Source organism: Podarcis erhardii (assembly GCF_964252035.2).
Source record: "Podarcis erhardii genome assembly, chromosome: 15".
NCBI classification, from domain to species: Eukaryota; Metazoa; Chordata; class Lepidosauria; order Squamata; family Lacertidae; genus Podarcis; species Podarcis erhardii.
Genome location: NC_138505.1, coordinates 6,857,187 through 6,880,441, shown reverse-complemented (window position 1 = coordinate 6,880,441; position 23,255 = coordinate 6,857,187). Strand labels below are relative to the sequence as shown.

At 43.0% G+C, this 23,255-nt stretch overlaps 1 protein-coding gene across 17 annotated transcripts; it reads left to right on the top strand.

The window, feature by feature from the left end:
* Window positions 1-2,402: 2,402 nt before the first annotated feature.
* Window positions 2,403-22,472, top strand: LOC309329938 (uncharacterized protein). 17 transcript variants are annotated; one of them, XM_081841189.1, is made up of 5 exons: window positions 2,403-3,418; window positions 3,662-3,715; window positions 3,770-3,796; window positions 16,002-16,102; window positions 20,925-22,472. In XM_081841189.1, the coding sequence occupies exon 5, from the start codon at window positions 21,100-21,102 to the stop codon at window positions 22,252-22,254; it is 1,155 nt and encodes a 384-aa protein (XP_081697315.1). In that variant the 5' UTR covers window positions 2,403-3,418; window positions 3,662-3,715; window positions 3,770-3,796; window positions 16,002-16,102; window positions 20,925-21,099; the 3' UTR covers window positions 22,255-22,472. The 17 variants fall into 17 exon arrangements, with proteins under 17 accessions (XP_081697315.1, XP_081697311.1, XP_081697310.1 ...); XM_081841185.1 differs by having other exon boundaries at window positions 3,527-3,850; XM_081841184.1 differs by having other exon boundaries at window positions 2,403-3,472; window positions 3,527-3,850.
* The last annotated feature ends 783 nt before the right edge of the window (window positions 22,473-23,255 follow it).

Below are 23,255 nucleotides of genomic sequence, written 5' to 3'. Positions count from 1 at the left end.
AAAAACTTTGATGACCCCTTTGTTAGATGCTTTCTTTTGTCCCTCGCAGTGTTTATTAAAGAAACTAACTGGCAAGAATTCCCTTTAATTTGATCTGCTCATTTACAGCCACGGAGGATGAAGCCGATTCTCCAAAGACTGACATGGAAGCAGTGTGCCTCTGAGTGTCAGTTTCTGGGAATCACAAGTGGGCTGTTGCACTCAGATCCTGCTTTCAGACTTTCCAGAGGGATCTGATTGGTCACTGTGAGAACAAGATGTTGGAGCTTGTGAAGCAAGGCTGGATAGGGGTGCGACCAGGCCAGAGGGAAGGTACCGTATTTTTTGCTCTATAAGACTCACTTTTTCCCTTCTAAAAAGTAAGGGAAAATGTGTGTGCGTCTTATGGAGCGAATGCAGGCTGCACAGCTATCCCAGAAGCCAGAACAGCAAGAGGGATTGCTGCTTTCACTACACAGCAATCCCTCTTGCTGTTCTGGCTTCTGAGATTCAGAATATTTTTTTTCTTGTTTTCCTCCTCCAAAAACTAGGTGCGTCTGTGGTCTGGTGTGTCTTATAGAGCGAAAAAATACGGTATGTGGTCTGGTCCAAAGGGTTAGATGAAAAGGGAACATTCAGCCATGGTTCCTGGGGTCCTCCACCCTGGTGATAAAAGATGAACACAGGTAAATGCTTCACTGCATACTTTAATGATAATTAGAAAGTGAGGAAAGAACTATTCATTACAAAGCAGAAGACGTAATATCAAGGATACTTAAGAACATGATGTGTCATGATGGATGAGACCAAAAATATTATGAGCTTATTCAATCCATCACCCTGTTTCCTACAGGCTCACCATGTTCCCCAGAGAAATACACAAGGGTTGTGTGGAAAAGCAGAATACACTCCCTTGTGGTTAGTCTCCAGGAACATCTATTAATCAGAGATATGATGGGTTGCACACAACTAATTCCTACTCATAGTAGGTGGATTGATTTTGATGTTCATGCTCATTTATTTCAATGGGTCCACTCTTAAGTAGGAGTAAACTGAATACAGCCCATAGTCTCTGAACATAGAGGTGCAATTCTTAGCTATTCTGTTGAACAGCTGTGGCTAGTTCTCTCCTCCATGGATCAATCTAGATGTGCTCAAAATGCCATCTAATCTTGAATGGCCATCTCCTGACCTCTGGAATCCTTCCTTCCTTCCTTCTCACATACTGACCTATCTAACATGCACAGCCACCCTACCTAACTAACATACAAAGGTCCCTCTTGTGTCCTATAAATCATTTTCTTTCCAACAGTAGCCACTTGTCTGGATCATGTTGAGGGCTTCTTCTGACACCCCACCCTTTGTTCCATGATGAACAATCTCAACAAGCAAAAAGGGGGGGATTTCTTTCCCTCTTAGCAATACATATCTTCCTCATACCACCATTCACTGGCCTAAACCACATTCTAGCTATGTGGTTTAGGCCAGATGGCATATATGCAAATTGTTCTGGCCATTGTAGGATCTGCCTTCACCAGAAATTCCTGTGATAAACTCACGTCAGCTAAAGATCTACACATTACTGGCTGGATGCGGAGCAACTACAAAAGCTGCCATGATCCTGCTACTCAATATAATGTGCAAAATAGCCCTAAGCTGGTGGCCATCCCAGAAATGGTTTTGTGAAACAGTGGTTTTCATGGTTCCTATGTTGGGGAGAACACTTTCAAATAGTTTTGGAGGAGCAGATGTGAGCAGTGGAGACAGCTCACAGTGGAGCAGTGGAGACAGCAACAAGAGCATTCTTCTAAATGTTGAGCTGCAATTATATTTTCACTGTCCCAGCAGAGTGCTTGGAGTGAACTAATTCTGATTTAACCAATTCATTGAAACTAGTTGAAAGGAAATCTCTGAATTACACACTGTGTGTGTGTGTCCATTGCATTTGTCATTTATAACTACATGAAAAGTGCTGCTGCTGTTTCAGTGCAAATGTCATAGTTGTTGGAGGGAAATAAATAAAGCAAGTGTTCACATCACACTGTGTGTTTTGATGTTTCCTTACTCTTCTTAACTATATCTTATCCTTTGGCCACATCCACACCTTACATCTGAAGCACTGTGATACCACTTTAAACAGTCATGGCTTCTTCCAAATGATTTGCGGAAGTGTAGTTACAGATAAGTAGCCGTGTTGGTCTGCCATAGTCAAAACAAAATAAAAAAAAATCCTTCCAGTAGCACCTTAAAGACCAACTAAGTTAGTTCTAGGTATGAGTTTTCGTGTGCATGCACACTTCTTCAGATACCTTCAGATACCTTCTGAAGAAGTGTGCATGCACACGAAAGCTCATACCTAGAACTAACTTAGTTGGTCTTTAAGGTGCTACTGGAAGGATTTTTTTTTATTTTTTTGGGGGGAAGTGTAGTTTGTTAAGGGTGCTGTGAGTTTCTTGGGAGACCCCTATTCCCCTCCAAAGTCCCCTGGGAAGAGTGAATGATTGTTACGTTGCTCTGGGAATTGTACCTCTGAGAGTGAGAGAACCTTCCACAAACCATACATCCTGGGATGCTTGGTGGGGGCATGACTCTTAAAGTTGTCTAGCAGTGCTTCTAATGTGTGTTGTGGAGATGGCCTTTAGCACAGCAGCTTGTGAAAGCGGGGGGGGGGGGGATATGCCAAGGAACATGTGAATGAATTGTGAATCGAAATAAAAGGGGTGTGTGGAACTGGAAATGATTTTTCTTTTTAGAATGAGATTTCAAAGTATTGGTTCTTCAGTGATTCCCTGTCCTCTTAGCTCTGCTCACAGAGGTTGATGTTGTGTGTTGCTGTTTTTTAAATGCCCGCAAACCCCAAGTATCCTCAGAACACAGTTTGAAAACCACGGTACAATACTTATTTCCCCCTCCCGCAAAAAGAAACAAGCAGAATAATTTATGGGCATCTCTGGGATGCTCAAGACTAGTAAGGAGAAAAATGTGTATATACGGTATTATATGCAGTGGCTATATAATAAAGAACATCTAGAATAGCCTTCAGCAACCTGATGCCCTCCAAGTGTTTGGGAGTACAATCCTCAACAGTCCCAGCTGGCTAGGACTTATGGGAGTTGTGGTCCAAAACATCTGGAATGCACCATGTTGGCGAAGGATGATCTAGAACCTGTCCTCCATTCAAAGGTGCAAGAAACTTAATTCTTGACTTTCAGAAGTACTGAAGACACACACAAAAACTGACTTCATTGAAAATAATCTGGGAGCCCATGTTCTTTGAAAGCTGTTCTCAGTCATTACAGATCGTTTGTTCCTATTTGTGTTGTGTCTTCCTGTCTTGAGGACAATCCTGTCCCAATTTAGCATGGGGAGGAGTTGCTACGGCGGTATCTCCGGTATCCACCAGAGTGGCAGCAGCTTCCTGAAGAGCAGCCATAGCTTGGTGAGCAACAGCTGGAACTGTACCGAGGCGAGCAGCAGCTGGAACTGTAGCGAGGTGAGCAACATCTGGAACTGTACTGAGGTGAGCAGCAGCTGGTACTGTAGCGAGGTGAGCAACAGCTGGAACTGTAGCGAGGTGAGCAACAGCTGGAACTGTACCAAGGCGGGCAGCAGCTGGAACTGTAGCGAGGTGAGCAACAGCTGGAACTGTACCGAGGTGAGCAGCAGCTGGAACTGTAGCAAGGTGAGCAGCAGCTGGAACTGTAGCGAGGTGAGCAACAGCTGGAACTGTAACAAGGTGGGCAGCAGCTAGAACTGTAGCGAGGTGAGCAACAGCTGGAACTGTACTGAGGTGAGCAGCAGCTGGTACTGTAGCGAGGTGAGCAACAGCTGGAACTGTAGCGAGATGAGCAACAGCTGGAACTGTAGCGAGGTGAGCAACAGCTGGAACTGTAACAAGGCGGGCAGCAGCTGGAACTGTACTGAGGTGCGTAACAGCTGGAACTGGAGTTATAGCCAGTAGGGCCACAGCTGAATCCAGATCCACAGCCATATCCAGGGGGGTAGCGGCAGCCAGAACTATTCCCCGAGGGGCGGCAGTAGCTTCTCACCCGGTTGCCTCCCCAATTCGAGCTGTATGGATTCCAGCAATCCTGGGGTCTGTAGCAAGTCATCTTCTTGGTTTGGAGGTGGATCTGGAATGGTGTAAAAGAAAGCGAAATGAGAGGAAAACCCTTTGCTTGTAGAAACAGCATGGACAGATGTCTCCCACATTTCTAGTTCTTATGTTCTTGTTGTTATTAACCAGAATAACAACAACAAGAAGAGGAACAACAGGAGCAGCAGCAATCAAGCCCACTCCCATTTGCTGTGCAGGTTCACCAATTACTTCAGGGCTGAGAAGGAAGTGTCTCTGTCAACTCTTAGACTAATGTATGCCTTGGAAATAAGTTATCCACAAGGTTTGGTTTATCCAATTGCCTTGATGCAGTTCTCAGCTCAGTGAGATCAATAAATACAGAGGTCTAGTTATCTAATATATCTATTTTCTTTCTTTCTTTCTTTCTTTCTTTCTTTCTTTCTTTCTTTCTTTCTTTCTTTCCTTTCTTTCTTTCTTTCTTTCTCTATAAGAGCAAAAGTGAGGTATGTAGAGTTGTAGATAGATGATATTAAGGCTACCATATTTTAAAAAGTGAAAATCTGGACACTAAAGTTGTTGAGCTCTATTTCCCCCCACAAAGTTTTTCTTTGTTTTTTTCTTTTCTTTTCTTTTTTCTTTTGCCAAATCAATACATCCAAAATGGGCTGCCATACACTCAGGCTCTCCTGGACATTTTGACTGATTTTCGTAAATTTCGCCCGGGCATCATTTTTGGCAGATGAATCCTGGGTATGTCCAATAAATTCCTGACGTCTGGCAGCCCTAAGATAGTTCTGTAGATCTACTTATCATCTACCTAGCATCTAACTGCCATCTATCAATTATTACTCTATTTAATTAAATGTGGAGTTAATTGAGATTATTGCAAATGGGGACAGCATGGGTTTATAGCTGAGCCAATGTGGAAGGACAGGGACAAGAACCAGACTGTGATAGCCAACTAAATTCTGCTCACAGTAGATGCACTTCAGTTAGCCATCTCTATTCATTTCTGCTGGTCTACTCTAGATGAGACAAAGGACTTGTCCACACTTAGTTTTTGCTCTGCTCTTTCCAGGCAAATGTCTGCACTTTACAGCTGCATGTCCCAGCATGCCTTTGTTTGTTTGTTTGTTTGCCCCAAACTTTCCCCACAAAAAAACTGCAAATGTCAATTAAAGCTGAATTGAAACAAATGTCCATTCAGGTTTTCCACAGATTCGTGTTTGCTCCAATTGAGCTTTAAAGAGTGGGTTTCTGCAAGAAAAGCTCTGGAGCAGGGGTCAGCAAACTTTTTCAGCAGGGGGCCAGTCCACTGTCTCTCAGACCTTGTGGGGGACCAGACTATATTTTGAAGGGGGGGTGAACGAATTCCTATGCCCCAGAAACAACCCAGAGATGCATTTTAAATCAAAGGGCACATTCTACTCATATAAAAACACATTGATTCCCGGACCATCTGTGGGCCGGATTTAGAAGGCGATTGGGCTGGATCTGGCCCCCGGGCCTTAGTTTGCCTACCCATGCTCTGGAGCAAAATAAAGGGCACCTGGATGCAGGGCTTTAAATCATGGACCATGCCTGGAAAGAGCAGAGGATAGGTAAGAGTGGATAAGCCACAAGGTAAAAGGGAAATGTAAAGGACCCCTGGATGGTTAAGTCCAGTCAAAGGTGACTATGGGGTTGTAGCACTCAGCTCACTTTTAGTCCAAGGGAGCCAACGTTTGTCCACAGACAGCTTTCTGGGTCATGTGACCAGCAGGACTAAACTGCTTCTGGCGTAACAGGACACCATGACGGAAACCAGAGTGCAAGGAAACACAGCAGGGGTATCTATTTATTTACTTGCACTGGCATGCTTTCGAACTTCTAGGTTGGCAGGAGCTTGGACAGAGCAGCGGGAGCTCACTCCTTCGCAGGGATTTGAACTGCCGACCTTCTGATTGGTAAGCCCAAGAGGCTCAGTGGTTTAGATTACAGCGCCACCCGCGTCCCATCAGATAAGCCACAACATTGCATGCAGCTCTGAAGCTGCAATCCTACACTCACTTACATGAGAATAAAGCTCAATTTAGTCACATTAGCTTTGAGTAAACACACTGTGATTTCCCTACCCCATATCTTTCTTTGAGTTTGTTATCTGATGGTGTTTGTGTTTGTTGTTCATTAATGTATCAGACACAATGAGGAGGAGGAGGAAAATGACAACAATAAACAACAGCAACAGCAACAACAACAACAACAACAACACAGGCAACTGAAATTCTCTTGTTTTGAATTTCAAATTTCCTCCCTTAATTCCTCGCCACAATTCCATTCATCCTTGACGGTTCCCCTTTCCCTAAAATCTGTTGGCCCCACTGCCTCTTAGCTGATTTCAAGAAGGTATCTCACTATGGTGCAAACTTAGGTCCATTGATTTAGTTAAATATGTTCTTCACGTGTCTCTGTGTAAGATAAATCAAAAGTGGACTTACCTGGATCACGGTTGATAGAAATCATCGAGATGTTTCTGAGAGTTCTCAGCGATGCTGACCTTTCTTATAGAGTTTCCCTTGGGTGTATAGAGTGTACATGTGGATGGTTAATAAACCGGAAGGCCAAAATTAGCACCCACATATTTTCCCTTATTTTCAGAAAGATAATTTGGTTTAGGCTGGGCTCACCATCACACCCTTGCAGTCTCTCTAATTTTAAGAAATTAAGTGTCATTTGTGTTCCAGGAGTCCATATATTAGACTTATGAGCTGCATTAGCCAAACAGATGGCTGGCTCCAAGGTATATGTGACCCACATATCATGCCTATTGGGCTTTTTACTACTGGAGAGGCTTCCAGTGAGGATCCTTGTTTCACTGAAATGGAAGTTACCCATAGCTCCAAAGGCTATGTGTGGTGCTCCATAAAATGGTGGACTACATCTCCTATTGTTTAGTGGCCATTGGTCAAGGGGCTTAGCGGAGTTCCCGAAAGTATCTGGAGTGATACCATATGTTAGCTACCTCTGTTTTGACTCATTAATTACATGCTAAAACTTTATAATATTTTAACTAGGATTTATATATTGTAATGTTTGAAATACGAATTTGGTATTGTTGATTATTAAGTGTTTTTTCTCTTCTTTCTTTTTCTTGTTTCTTTTCTTTTCCAGTCTGCATTTTGAAGAATGCATAGATAAATATTTTTATGTATTTTTATGTATTGTTTCTATTTCTTTTTTCTTTTTATATTCTTGTAATATTTAATACAAATTAATTTAAAAATTAATTACCGTATTTTTCGCTCTATAACATGCACCCGACCATAACATGCACGTAGTTTTTAGAGGAGGAAAATCCGTAGGCATGCCACCCATAGGCATTCCCTCCATAACACACACAGACATTTCCCCTTACTTTTTAGGAGGAAAAAAGTGAGTGTTATGGTGCAAAAAATACGGTACATGGTGACATTTGAGGAACCTAAGAAGTCACAGAGAGAGAGTGAGAAGTGCCCAATCAGAACCAAATACCTCCTATCTGAGTATCATGTTCCTTACCGAGGTTAAGCAAACATCTCAGGTAAGCTCACAAGCAGGATAGGATGACAGTGGAAGCTGGTTCATCAGGGCAAGGGGCCACTGCCCCGTGAACCTCAATTTGCCCTTAGCCAGCTCCCACAAACTGTCTGCCTTCTTACTTACAATCAGTCCAGTGAATGGTCTGCCTGCTGGCTCCATCCTCCTTAGTGTCACTGTTGCCCTTGTAGAACTCAAGAAGAGGAAGGTGGGCACAACACTCAGATCAGGTGGGTCCACCTGTCATTGGCTCTGGCTCCAGAATTTGTTGGCTTCCATGCATTCCACCCCACCAGTCTCAATAGACACCAACCGCCACTGAATAGCCTTCAGCTGCTGTTCCCCTCAGCCCCCAAATCCCTGGTATTAAAAAATTAAATAAAAATACACTGCCACCAAACACTGAAGTTCATTCATTCTTTATTATTATTATATACACCCCACTTTATCTCCAAGGACCTTTAGGCGATTTCCCCCATTTTGTCCTCACCACAATCCTTTGAAGCAGGCGAAGACTCAGTCCATGTCATATACAGTGGTACCTCGGGTTAAGTACTTAATTCTTTCCGGAGGTCCTTAACCTGAAACTGTTCTTAACCTGAAGCACCACTTTAGCTAATGGGACCTCCTGCTGCTGCCGCACCGCCGGAGCACGATTTCTGTTCTCATCCTGAAGCAAAGTTCTTAAGCCAAGGTACTATTTCTGGGTTAGCAGAGTCTGTAACCTGAAGCATATGTAACCTGAAGTGTATGTAACCCGAGGTACCACTGTATTTAAAACATTGTAATACCACTTTAAACAAGCATGGCTTACCCCAAACAATTATAGGAGATGTAGTTAAGCCATTGCTGTTTAGAGTGGCACCTTACTACTACTACTAATAATAATAATTTATTTATAGCCCGCCCATCTGGCTGGGTTTCCCTAGCCCCTCTTGGTAGCTTCCAGCAAAATATTAAAATACAATAATTCATCAAATATTAAAAGCTTCCCCAAACAGGGCTGCCTTCAGATGTCTTCTAAAAGTCAGATAGTTGTTTATTTCCTTGACATCTGACAGGAGGTTGTTACACAGGGCGGCTGCTACTACCGAGAAGGCCCTCTGCCTGGTTCCCTGTAGCTTTGCTTCTCGCAGTGAGGGAACCGCCAGAAGGCCCTTGGAACTGGACCTCAGTGTCCGGGCTGAGCGATGGGGGTGGAGACACTCCTTCAGGTATACCGGGCCGAAGCCATGTAACTGTGGATGTTGCATAAGAGATAGTGAACGACTCAAGGAGACCCAGTGAGCTTTGTGGCCGTGTGGAGGATTTGAACCCTAGACCAACACTTTAATTACTGGCTCCATTTAGCCAATGATCATTGATAGACCGATACCCCATAAATGTGTCAATTCTCCTTTTAAAACCAGGCCATCTAAGCTTGAGTCCATCACATTAATTATGTGCTATGTGTGAAGATGTTCTTCGTTTTGTCTAATCTTTGGGATCAGTTTTGAGAACATTGACCTTTTTCCTTCTGGCAGGATTTGCTAGAATCTGAATTTTACCCTAAATGTATGTGGACCAAAGACCAAACAGCTTTCCCAACCCCACCCCCCAGACTTGAGCATTTACATTCCCATTACTTAAAAGAAAACTTTCAAAGAGAACTAGAAGAGAGAACATCAGGACCTTGTGCCTCACAAATTGCTGCTGAAATTAGCAGTTTCTCGTTTCAAATTGGTAGCTGCGTGTATGCATTTTGGTCACACCTGCAGTGCTTCATGGGTTATGTAGTCATTCCCTTTAGCTTCTCTGATGACCCCCTCCCACTTCTTTATTGATTTGATCATATTGACATGTACCTTTTCAATGAAAATAGACCAACATTTGGTGCTTGTGAAGGAAGGAGAACTGCTGTCCCACCCATGCCCTGTTTGTGGGTATCTAATATTTATTTTGGGAGAAAAGCAATGACAAACCTAGACAGCATCTTAAAAAGTAGAGACATCACTTTGCCAACAAAGGTCCGTATAGTTAAAGCTATGGTTTTCCCAGTAGTGATGTATGGAAGTGAGAGCTGGACCATAAAGAAGGCTGATCGCCGAAGAATTGATGCTTTTGAATTCTGGTGCTGGAGGAGACTCTTGAGAGTCCCATGGACTGCAAGAAGATCAAACCTCTCCATTCTGAAGGAACTCAGCCCTGAGTGCTCACTGGAAGGACAGATCCTGAAGCTGAGGCTCCAATACTTTGGCCACCTCATGCGAAGAGAAGACTCCCTGGAAAAGACCCTGATGTTGGGAAAGATGGAGGGCACAAGGAGAACGGGACGACAGAGGAGGAGATGGTTGGACAGTGTTCTCGAAGCTACCAGCATGAGTTCAACCAAACTGCAGGAGGCAGTGGAAGACAGGAGTGCCTGGCGTGCTCTGGTCCATGGGGTCACAAAGAGTCGGACACGACTAAACGACTAAACAACAACATTTATTTTTATTTGGCTAAAAATCACCTCATTTTTAATAATAATAATAATAATAATAATAATAATAATAATAATAGAGTGGAACCTTGGTTTCCCAACTCAATCTGTTCTGGAAGTCAGTTTGACTTCCAAAACATTCGCAAACCAAGGTGTGGCTTCTGATTGTCTGATTGGCCCTGGAACCAATACCGAGAGCCGAATCGGACGTTTGGCTTCCAAGAAACTTTTGCAAAGCGGAACACTCACTTCCAGATTTGTGATGTTCGGGATATGATTTGTTTGGGACCCAAGCCATTTGGGAACCAAGGTACCACTGTAATGAAACATTAGATTGTGGGGTTTAAGAAATAAATGCATGTACATTTGCTTCTGATATTTGTTGATCAACCAGTCCCCAGTGATTGGTTGTTCTGCAGTCCTAAGGCAGAGGTTGAAACGTCATTCTAATTAAATCTTGTGTCTCCATTATTGACTGGAAAAGGCAGCCAACCTTCATTAGCGAGAACAGAATTGAATCCCTGGATTATGCTTCTGAAAGGGCCAGACATTTACTTTGTCATTTTGACCATGCCAAATATCAACTAATTACCACTTCAGTGGGTGAAGGTTATGAAAAGATCCTCTTAATACCACATGTCTAGAAGGCATCGCCCCTGGTGATGCTCCACATGTGCAATGAACTGTGTTATTTCACTAATAGCTGGTTCCATTCCTTTTGTACACCCGCTTCAAATTATATGATGGAAGACTATGAAAAAGGTTGTTCTACCCAAACCATCTCTCGTCCTTCCATAAACCAGGCCACAATCGTCATGGCGATCTTCCAGATTTCCTGAATAAAACTTAAATGGGAGAAATAAGAAAATATCTTAATCCTTAGCCTTCTATCATCTTAAAGTAAAGGCAACACATTACATTAATTGCTGCCATTAATGTCATATTGGATTAGGACTTTTCCTTAAATCCCCATGGATATTTTTCTTCTTCTAATGCCTATCTCACTTTGATGTAAAGGAAAGATGTGTTTATGGGATTTCTTTGCTGGCTCCACTATATGAACAGTTCTCAACTATCAAATGCATTCTTATACATATTATTATAGTATATAATACACTCTGGAATTCCTAAATTAGCAAACACATAAAATATATACATGCAACAATTTCATGTTAATATAAAATTATGCTGCAGAAATATAGGACTTTTTTTACAAAATATGTTTATTTCTTTTTTATTATTATTAAGGTTGCAGAAATATATATATATATATATATATATGGATAAATTTATTGTTTCCCTTGAGTATACATTGATTCATGGGTCCCTAGAGTTTTCAGAAATACGTTCCAAATATCATTAAATTTATCCATGCATAATCTTTGTCTGAAAGTGATCCATTCATTGTCACAAGAGTTGCGACAAGAGTTGTTGTCGCTGATCGCAAGAGTTGTCATGTCATCTATTCATTGATTGAAGGGGACCATATTTTTGTCCTTCCAATGTATCAACATCAATCTTTTTGCAGATGCAGAGGTTCAAAGAATCCATTTGTGTTGACTGATTCTCAAGCCACATATACTAGATAGTTTAAGATGTTATCTTCAACAATTTTCAACTCTTTCTCCACAATAATATTTATACATCCCAATATTCCCCCAAATTTACCAACATTGTATAAATATATATGTTTCAAATAAACATTTTCCTTATTACATACACCTCCAACACCATGTCATCATTGATAGGCCCTGTGTATGCAATTATGATGCAGTCCATTAACTCAAAATAAAATCTTTCGCTATATGAGAAATAATTTATATATGCATCATTATACATATTATTATGTAATATATAATACACTCTGTGATTTCTAAAGGACCAAATACATACAACAATTGTATGTTAATATAAAATTATGCAGCAGAAATATAGGGACTTTTAGACACAATGTTTTTATTTCTTAATGTTTCTATACAGCTTGATTTTAACAAATGAAGAAGCACTCAAAGCAATTTACAAACAGAATAACACTGAAAATATCAGTAAAATAAATAAATCTCGGTTATAAACAGCAATTTAAAACCTTTAACAATAATTAAAGTCAATGCAGAGCAAACAAAAAACAGATTAAAACACATGTAAACTTTCTAGATATCTAGGCAGGCTAGTTTTAACAAAAATGTTTTTAACAGATGCCAAGAAGAGTGCAGTGAAGGCATCTGCCTAATGCTAATTTTCAGGTTGTTCTGAAGAATGGATGCTGCCGCCCTAAATGACGAATTTCTTGCAAAGGCAAAATGGATATCATTTGCAACCTGGAACAGTGCCAGTTCTACAGTGGTAGAATGGGACAGGTATATTGGGTGAGGGGATCTCACAGGTAAACTGGTCCCAAGCTGCTAACATCTTGATAACATCTTGAACTTTGAGGATATATGTGATTTTCTGCATATAATTCTGTCACATTCTACTAGTCATCCATTTTAAAAATAATACAGTGGTACCTCCGGTTGTGGACGGGATCCATTCTGGAGCTCCGGTCGGATCCCGAGGTTTCTGCAACCAGAGGGACCGCTTCTGCCCATGTGCACACGGCAAAACACTCCTGGGTTTGCTGCTTTTACAACCCGAAGTTAGCATTACGTAGGCCGAGGTGCTACAGGCATTGAAAAATGTCAGTGAATTTGGATATAGGCAGACATTCAATAAAATAAGTGGTCTACTGCAAGCAGAGCCCAAGTAAGTCAAATCGCTCTACGATTCTGCATTCTTTAGCTGTGGTTCTTGCATTGCAACAGGTTGGGGTCCCTTCTAACTCTAACAGTTATATGATTCTGGGTTGGAAGAGTAAAGTTCCATGTGGAAATCTGCTTAAAATGGATTCCTCTTCCAACCTTCATGCTGGCCATATGTGTGACAACCTCCTCTTCTGAGGGATGGGGAAACATGCTCGTGCACCACTGTTGTGTATTTCTTTCTCCCAGTTCCGGGTCATTGTTGGTTGCCTCCAGCCATCTAAAGTGGTGGCTGGCCCACAGCAGTATGGCAGCATTCAGAGAACACTTTGTTCCATTTCCCCAACATTTCCTTACCCATATGTGCCAGCTCCTAGGGGCTGAGACACTGTTGCCCACCCCAATGGTTGTGGTTTTTTGAGGGTCTGGGCCCCTTAATGTTCAGAGGGTGTTCAGTTCCATCTCCTGGCTCCTTGCAACATGACACACATGATGTCAGGATGTTGCCTTAGGCCCCTCTCAATCATCTTGAGAAAATGGCACCTCTGTCCTTACCTGCTATTATTATTATTATTATTTTGCATTCGCACAGTGTAAAAGCCACTTCTGGAAATGTAGCAGCAGTTCAGCACTCCTTTCTGTGTTAACTGCTTCCAGAAAAACAAAACAAAACTGTTTGCAACCCCATTGCCCTGGAAAACCATGGGGTGGAATTTGAGGATATTTGAAGACATGCAGTTATTTCCCACCACTTTCATGGGTGAATCATGAGGAAGTGTTCCTATGTATAAAGGGTGGTGGATGGTGACATGTCCAGAATGACACCTGCTGTTGTGTCTCACCACGTCCACTGCTGTGAATGACATGACAGTACATCGATTGGAAAGCCACACAGCTTCATTATGCACCAGGTAATGTAGTGCGGATGTTCAAAACCAGGACAGAAGAGCTAAAATTATAACCAGGGAAACTAACACAATAATCCCCACAACTAAATGTGCTCTTGGTCATTGATACGGATGGGCAGAATAGCCCTTTCTGTTCTGTTTTGTTGGTGCTCAAATTTAAGTCTGTTACATCCCATTTTTCTTACTGATCTTTCAAAAAACAAACAAACAAACAAAAAACACCCACACACAAACCACCACAACCTGCACAAGGCCCATTTTATGTTCAGATGTTCTTCTGAATACAGTGGTACCTCAGGTTACAGACACCTTGGGTCACAAACACTTTGGGTTACAGACTCCACTAACCTGGAAGTAGTACCTTGAGTTAAGAACTTTACCTCAGGATGAGAAGAGAAATCGCGTCCCAGTGGCGTGGCAGCAGCGGGAGGCCCTGATTAGCTAAAGTGGTACCTTCAGGTTAAGAATGGATCTCCGGAATGAATTAAGTTCATAACCAGAGGTACCACTGTACCAGTTCCTGGAAATTGCAGGAGAGCAGAGTGCTCTTATGTTCAGGTCCTGCTTGTGGACTTCACCCAGGGACACCTGTTTGGCCACTGTGAAAAGGTAAAAGGTAAAGGTAAAGGACCCCTGGACGGTTAAGTCCAGTCAGAGGTGACTATGAGTTTGCGGCACTCATCTCGCTTTCAGGCTGAGGGATCTGGTGTTTGTCCACAGACAGCTTTCTGTGTCATCTAGCCAGCATGACTAAACTGCTTCTGGTGCAACGGGACACCTTGATGGAAACCAGAGTGCACGGAAATGCCGTTTACCTTCCCGCCACAGTGGTACCTATTTATCTACTTGCACTGGCGTGCTTTCAAACTGCTAAATTGGCAGGAGCTGGGACAGAGCAACGGGAGCTCACCCTGTCATGGGGATTAGAAGCGCCGACTTTCTGATCAGCAAGCCCAAGAGGCTCAGTAGTTTAGACCACAGCGCCATCCATGTCCCTATTGTGAAAACAGAATGCTGGACTAGATGGGTCATTGAGCTGATTCAGCAGGGCTCTTAGGTTCTTGTAATGGCTATGTTCTGCCTCCACTGTCTTCTCTTAAACAAGACACCAGAAACATCCAACTCCACCCATCTACAACTGAGTCGAGTGCCACCTAGTGAATAAACTATTTACTAATGTAGAATCATAAAATTGTAGAGTTGTAGAGGTATCCCAAGGGTCATCTAGTCCAACGCCTGGCAATGCAGGAATCACAACCAAAGCACCCAGGGCAGAAAGAAAGTCCACAACTCCCTTCCTGATGCTGAATTGGAATCTCCTTTCTTTTAACTCAGAACCATGATTTCAAGTTCATCAATCACCAGCATCTCCGCCTAGGGCTGGGAAAGATCCTTTTTGAAACTATGGAGAGTTGTTGCAAATCAGTGTAGGCAATACTGAGCTATATGGACCAATGTTCTGACTAGATATAAGACAACTTCCTAGGTTCCTATATTACATCTTATAGAATGCCCTCCCCATAAAAGCTAAAGGTAAAGGGACCCCTGACTGTTAGGTCCAGTCGTGGCCGACTCTGGGGTTGCGGCACTCATCTCGCTTTACTGGCCGAGGGAGCTGGCGTTCAGTTTCCGAGTCATGTGGCCAGCATGACTAAGCGGCATCTGGCGAACCAGAGCAGCGCATGGAAACGCCGTTTACCTTCCCACCAGAGCAGTACCTATTTATCTACTTGCACTTTGACATGCTTTCGAACTGCTAGGTTGGCAGGAGCTGGGACCGAGCAACGGGAGCTCACCCCGTCGCGGGGATTCGATCCACCGACCTTCTGATTGGCAAGTCCTAGGCTCTGTGGTTTAACCCACAGCACCACCCATGTCCCTCTTGTTATAAACTATAATGTCCAGGTTGTGGCTTTGAGGCTTACCTTAGCATCAAGCTAAGAGCTTTTGAAGAGATGCCTTCCAAAAAAAAAAAAACTTTTGAAGAGATGCCTTCAAAAAAGTTACCCTCTTGTTTTCTTTACTTTATTTGATCTCCTTTGTGATACCTGGTGCAAATAATGCATGTTAGCCAGGGATACATCTCCCAGAACTCCTGTCTGTTTGCATGGATTTAGGGAAAGTATTAATAACATAGTGCAAATACCTTCTCCAGCGAGTCTAAAATTACAAGGGTAGAGAAGCATGTTAACTGCAAATTAATAAGGTGCAAAAGCACTAAACCAGTATATGAGATTAGTATGAACACTGGGTTGACATCTAATTAGATTTTCTTTTTGTAGATGAGGTCCCTTAGGCTGTGTGAAGATCTATAAAAAAGAACTCCTGGGTGAACAGTATTTCAGAAAAAGATCTCATCTGAAATATCTCTTCAGACATCAAGGTAGGCCCAAGTTGATTCATGCTTTTAAAATTTGTGAACTGCTTCTGTGCATATATATATATATATATATATTTTAACTGGGGGTGGGAGCCAAGGTTAATTGGGGATGGGTCATAAGTTAGTAGCAGAGCATATTGGCATGCTTTGCACAAGAGATATTCCGGCCTTCCATTTTTTATTTTTTATTCTAAGGGAGCAGGTAGCAAGAAAGACCTTGGATGGAGACCCTAGAAAGCTGTTGAAACTGCAGGGATGTCAAAGAATTCTGACAAAAAGAGAAATAGAAGCAGATGATATAAAAATAAAAATAATAAAAATTGTCCAGTAGCACCTTATATAGACCAGCTAAGTTTGTTCTGGTATAAGCTTTCATGTGCATGTACACTTCTTCAGATACTCTGAAACAGAAGTCACCGGACCCCTATATATAGTGAGAGGGTGGGGAGGAGTATTTCTCAGAAGGGTAGTAGGAGATGGGTGATAGGCTCAATGGGTATGGTAAACCTGTTGATGACTGTTAACGACTGCAATTAGTCCTACAAGAAAAAGCAAGGGATAATATGCAAATGACCAAAAATAGCTTTAGCATATGTAATGAGACAAGAATCCAATATCTCTATTCAGACCAGGTCTCTCCATAGTTTTCAGTTTGGTAATAAGTTGTAATTCAGCAACTGCATCAGATCAACACGGCTACCTACCTGAATCTAGAAGCAGATGACGTTTGCTTTATCATCCTATACAGTGGTGCCCCGCAAGATGAACGCCTTGCAAGACGGAAAACCCGCTAGATGAAAGGGCTTTCCGTTTTGGAGGCACTTCGCAAAACGAGTTTCCCTATGGGCTTGCTTCGCAAGACGAAAATGTCTTGCGAGTTCCTGCGGGTTTTTTTCCCTTCCGCCCCCTTTTTCTAAGCAGCTAAGCCACTTATCAGCTGATCCGCTAAGCTGATAAGCCGCTAAAAGCCGCTAAACCGCTAATAGCGCTAATCCGCTAAGCTGTCAATGGGCTTGCTTCGCAAGACGAAAAAAACGCTATACGAAGAGACTCATGGAACGGATTAATTTCGTCTTGCGAGGCACCACTGTATCTGAAACAGAGATTAATCCAGGGAATAGGATTGATATTCGTTATTGTTGCTGCTTTCAAACCGTGAGCAATTCATAATGGATTAGGTTTCTCTTTCCCGCTTGCCTTGTGTTTCTCTTGCATTGAAATAAAGGGGGTGGAATAACGTATGGACAATGTAACTTGCGTAATTAATGGTGTGCATCATGTAATTCCACCGCAGTGGACAGTGAAATGAGTAATGTTGGCTTTGACAGAAGACAAATGGCAGAGGAATGGTAATGGTGCTTTGCCCGGAATATCATGTCCAGTTCTGGGCACCACAATTTAAGAAGGATATGGACAAGCTGGAACATGTGCAGAGGAGGGTAACCAAGATTATCAAGGGTCTGGAAATCAAGCCCAATGAGGAACGGCTGAGGGAACTGGTTATGTTTAGTCTAGTAAAGAGGAGACTAAAAGGAGATAGGATAAAGGTAAAGGGACCCCTGACCGTTAGGTCCAGTCATGGCCAACTCTGTGGTTGCAGTGCTCATCTCGCTTTGTTGGTCGAGGGAGCCGGCATACAGCTTCCGGATCATTTGGCCAGCATGACTAAGCCGCTTCTGGCAAACCAGAGCAGCACACGGAAACGCCGTTTACCTTTCCGCCACAGCGGTACCTATTTATCTACTTGCACTCTGACGTGCTTTCGAACTGCTAGGTTGGCAGGAGCAGGGACCGAGCAATGGGAGCTCACCCCGTCGCAGGATTCGAAGATGATCAAGGGTCTGGAAATCAAGCCCAACGAGGAATGGTTGAGGGTACTGGTTATGTTTAGTCTAGTAAAGAGGAGACTGAAAGGAGATAGGCTAGCCATTGCCAAATATCTAAACAGCTGTCACATGGAAGATGAGTAAGTTTGTTGTTTCCTGCTCCAGAGGCTAGGAACTAAACCAATGGATTCAAGTTAGAAGACAGGAGTGTCTGGCTAAACAGTAAGAGTTGTTCAACAGTAGAACATACTCCCACAAGAGGTTGTGGACTCTCCCTCCTTGGAGGTTTTAAAGCAGAGGTTGGATGGCCATCTGTCTTGTATGATCTAGTTGACATTCCTGCATTGTAGGTTGAACCACATGATCCTTGGGGTCTCTTCCAATTCTACGATTCTATGATTCCATGGAACACAGAGCAGAAATGGAAGCAATGCATCCTTACATTCTGGTTGCCAACCAGAATAGATGTACTAATGAGAGGATTAAGTGCAAAGTAGCCGCAAGTGCTCATGTAGAAGGTTCTAGGCAATTTAGTAGCAAGTCTGTTAATCCATTGGCTGCCTATCTTGTGGATTCATCCTTCCCTCCAAGGCTGAAGGCTTTGGAAGGTAAAATGTCTCATGGAGAATCACAAGGGAATGAAGCAAAGTGAAGTGTAGAGCAGTGTTTTTGAACCACTGTTCCGCGGCACACTAGTGTGCCACAAGATGTTGCCTGGTGTGCCGTGGGAAAAATTGAAAAATTCAAAAGATTTAAAAATAAAGTATTTCATAATTTTTCATATTTCTGTTTACTTACTATTTCATAATAAAGTAATTATAAAATACTTTCTTTGTGTTTATTTGATTCCTATTCAAGAGAATTACTTTATATATAGGCACAGAGTTAATTTTTTAAAACATTTTCTAATGGTGGGGTGCCTCGTGATTTTTTTCATGAAACAAGTGTGCCTTTGCCCAAAAAAGGTTGAAAAACACTGGTGTAGAGAGTCCTCTCAAAAGTGAAAGTGCTGGTCAGCTAAACTTCACCGACAGCAAATCTTTAAGCACTTTTATTTATTTGTTTATTTTTAAAATGCTTATCTTGGCCACTTTCCCCTCTAATGTAGATCTTCATTCTCTGAGCTGGAGAGCTGATTAACAAGGTACAGGTTTTTAGCTGCTCGAAACTATACTGTCTTACTTGTTTTTAACTGACCCCATGTTTTAAAACAACTATCTGCAGCTGCTACTTCAATCGCCTCATTTTAGTTTGAATTGTATTGCGATTGTATGCTATGATATGCAAGGTTCCTTGTGCGGTATATGCATCTCCCCCAAAATATTGTGGCCTACGTACACATTTATAAATACTGTTGCATGCGTCCTCATCTCAGAGCTGCGAGAGAGTCCATTGGTTCCAGCACTTACCCAGAGTTCAGTTTCCTTGGAACGAAGGTCAGCGGAGACTGTGGTGCCTTTGGGGTATAGGGTTTTATTTACACATATACAACCTGAACGTAGGATAGAGGGGCTCACAGCATTAGCCCGCCACAGATCTTGCCTCCACAATAGGTTCCCAGGGACTTCCCACAGCTTTGGATTCAGCACAGAGCAAGGCAAGCTTCTGTGTCTCCAGTTTCCAGCATCACACACCAAAACTAGGTCCCCTGGCCTATTGTTCTCCTTCCTAGGATGATACAGCATCCAGTCAGGTCAGATGGGAAATGCCTACCCCATCCTGGAAGCATGTTCAGTTGTCCCCAATCTCTTCTTAGCTAACTCTTAGAGATGCTGACGAGGCCAGCCAAGGCCAAGAACTGGGCTGACTGGTTCACCAGGTTTCCACTCATAGATGCTAAATTCACAAACACATAATCAAAGGACTGGAAGGGGCCCATGGATATCATCCAGACTGACCCCCCCCAAAAGCCCCACCTATAATACTATGTAGAGTTGTATTCAGTGTTCATCCTATTTAGTGTAAACCCATTGAAATTAATGGGCCTGATTTTTATGGGTAATAGGGCAGTTAATAAAAACTTTTTTTAAAAAAAAATGCCTGCTCCAAAGTTCTTATCTTACTAGACTAGGGATTATATAGCTGTATCTGAAATTTCATGCATATCAGTTAATATATTGACCCTGCTCCACTGAATTGAAAGTTCGGCTTTCACAACATAGGAAAATGGCCAAGTAAACAGCTATTTTCATGGAGGAGGGTCAATATATTAAGTGATATGCATGAAATTTCAGATATCGCTATATAATCCCTAGTGTAGTAAAATAAGACCTTTGGAGCAGGCATTATTTTTTTTAAAGAAAAAGTTTTTTATGAACCGCCCTAATGGGTACATTAATTTCAAGGCAGCCACTCAAAGGGTGAACAAGAGCATAGATTTTTATCTGTGTGTGAAAGAAGGAGGAGTGGTGGTGACTCCAAGGGGACTCTTGCCAATGCTCTCTGGCCCCCACTAGTGTGCGGGCCCTCAGAGGCTGCCTGGCTGCAGTAGCATGGCATGGGTTGCCAGTGCCTGGGACCATGTGGAATTGAGGAAGGGAAATGGACACAGTATGCATGCGCATTCAACTGCCTAATGACATCCGTGTCACCCAGGAGATCACAGCCGTGGAGATAAGAATAGAGAAGTCATTATGTTGTCTGGAGAGGTCACTTTCTGGTTCACATGGAAGAAGCCGTTTTCAGCTGAGCTCAGCGACTGAAGCACACAGCTGTATTGAGGCAGTACCGGGTGTCGAAATTTTGCACCCCTAAGAATTTTGCACCTGGGGCAACTACCCCAGTGCCCCCCACCATGCTATATCTCTGTCTGGCTGCGCCAGTAGTTGCTGCCAGTTCTGAAAAATAGGAAGTTCTTTAGGAGAAGGAGGTGGAGGGAGTTAGAAGTAAAAAAAGGAAATTAATCAGGCGGCAAAGAGGAGCACAACGACTTGTTGCTGGTCCTCCCCTGAACTAGATAAGTCCCACCAATGATTTGTTCTGCTTTTTTTGGGTTTCAGGTGTGCCTCTTTCCAAGAAAGATGATTGGCATCAGTCTTCTAAGCAACTACCCACCTGGTGGCCTTCAAATGATCCACACACCACAAAGCATCAGTAGCTCAGGCCCTAGCATCTCTCATACGAGCTGCTACAGACCCTATCACGGTGGCAGCAGCTGCTACAGACCACAAGGTTATGGTTATGTCTCTGGCTATGGCGGAAGCTGCAATAACCCTTGTGGCTACAGCGGGCAATCTAGTTATGGAGGAAGCTGCTACAGGCCACAAGGTTATGGTTATGTCTCTGGCTATGGCGGAAGCTGCTATAACCCAAGTGGCTACAGCTGCCAATCTAGTTATGGAGGAAGCTGCTACAGGCCACAAGGTTATGGTTATGTCTCTGGCTATGGCGGAAGCTGCAATAACCCTTGTGGCTACAGCGGGCAATCTAGTTATGGAGGAAGCTGCTACAGGCCACAAGGTTATGGTTATGTCTCTGGCTATGGCGGAAGCTGCAATAACCCTTGTGGCTACAGCTGCCAATCCAGTTATGGAGGAAGCTGCTACAGGCCACAAGGTTATGGTTATGTCTCTGGCTATGGCGGAAGCTGCTATAACCCAAGTGGCTACAGCTGCCAATCTAGTTATGGAGGAAGCTGCTACAGGCCACAAGGTTATGGTTACATCTCTGGAAAATCCTGCTATGGACCACGTGGCTATAAATCCCTCTGCGGTTATAGCGGAAGCTGCTATGAACCGTGTGTCCATAGTCCCCTCTACAGTTACAGCAAAAGCTGCTCTGGGTCACATGGCTACGGTTACAGCTCTGGCTATGGCGGAAGCTGCTGCGACCCATGTTATGGCGGAAGCTGCTACAAGCCACAAGGTTGTGGTTACCTCTCCGGCCAAGGCAGCAGCAGCTGCTACAAGCCACGTAAATACAGCAGTGTCTGTGGTTATGGCGGAAGCTGCCACGAACCACATGGTTATGGGTACCGCTGCGGTTATGGCGAAAGTTCCTGCGACCCGTGCTATGCTCCCAGCTGCCACCAGCCACACTATGCCTACCGGCGCCGTTACAGCTGCCGATCTGCTTCCAGTGACCCATGTTACTACGGCTCATGATCATCATACCCATCCAGTCACTGGAGGCATGACAGTGGCAGCTCTATTGGTTGTGGGCCATGCTAAATCCAGAAGAAGAAAAAATCTCCAGGAAGACCAAGAAGACTCAAGATATTTGAAAGCATTGCTGAGCTTAGTACATATTGTTTCTTCTGAGAAATGCTCATCGCCTCCGAAACACACACGCACACCTACAATTCAAGTTGGAGTGAACCCAAAGTTTTGATGTCTGGAACCTTTGAAAATTAAGTTTTTTTGTTTCTCAAAGTTCCCAGTCGCATAACCTTACAAATTGCTTTGCAAATCACACCTTGGTGAGCCAAACTTTGTTATCTGTATGTCATTTTCCTGCATTCTTTTTATCCACACCCTGTCAGTAATGTTACGAGCAGCTACATTCTACATTCCACACCCTTGTTTCCAATAAAGCTTTGCATCGCATAAGATTGCTTGTCTTCTCCTGGATCCTTTCAATCATGTGTGGGGATGAGATTAAGAAATGCCATTGACTTGTTTATGAATCAATAAAAAAAGTTAATGCAGGGCACAGTTGAAGTATGGAATTCTTTCCCACAAGAGACAACACTGGCCACCATTTTGAATGGCTTTAAAAGAGCAGTAGAAAGAATAATAATAAAGGAGGACAAGGCCATGCTCCACCTTCATAGTCAGAAATAGTTTCCTTCTGAGTACCAGTTTCTGGGGCTCACAGGTGAGGAGAGTTGCTGTTGTAGTCAGGGCTTTCCACTGACATCTGGTTGGCAACTGTGAAAAGAGTGTGAGACTAGATGGACCATTGACCTAAACCAGCAGGTTCTTATTTTTTCCCCAGTCTCAAAATGGGGATGAGTGGGATTTGCTTCAATTCACATTTCAATGTGTGCCCGCCTAATGTGTACTTCCCAAATGAATATCTGAGCTAAAAAAAACCTATAATTAGAAATTCACACTTCCACAAATTTGGTTGGCAATTTTAGTCTGAGCACTCTCTTGACAATCTTGCGATACTAAGGGTAGTAGACCAGTGGGTTCCTGTGCCAAATCTGTAATTCAGCAGAGGGGAATTAGCGTCTAAGTGCAATGAAGAATTTGGAACACAGGATGGAACAGGAAAAAAATTGCCTTAGGAATTTAGATTGAACAGCTTCTGTAGATCCAAAGTGAGTGTCTGGCCAAATCTGAGCCCCATATAATAACTAAGCTAGGGGTTTAGCTTTAAACACTTCA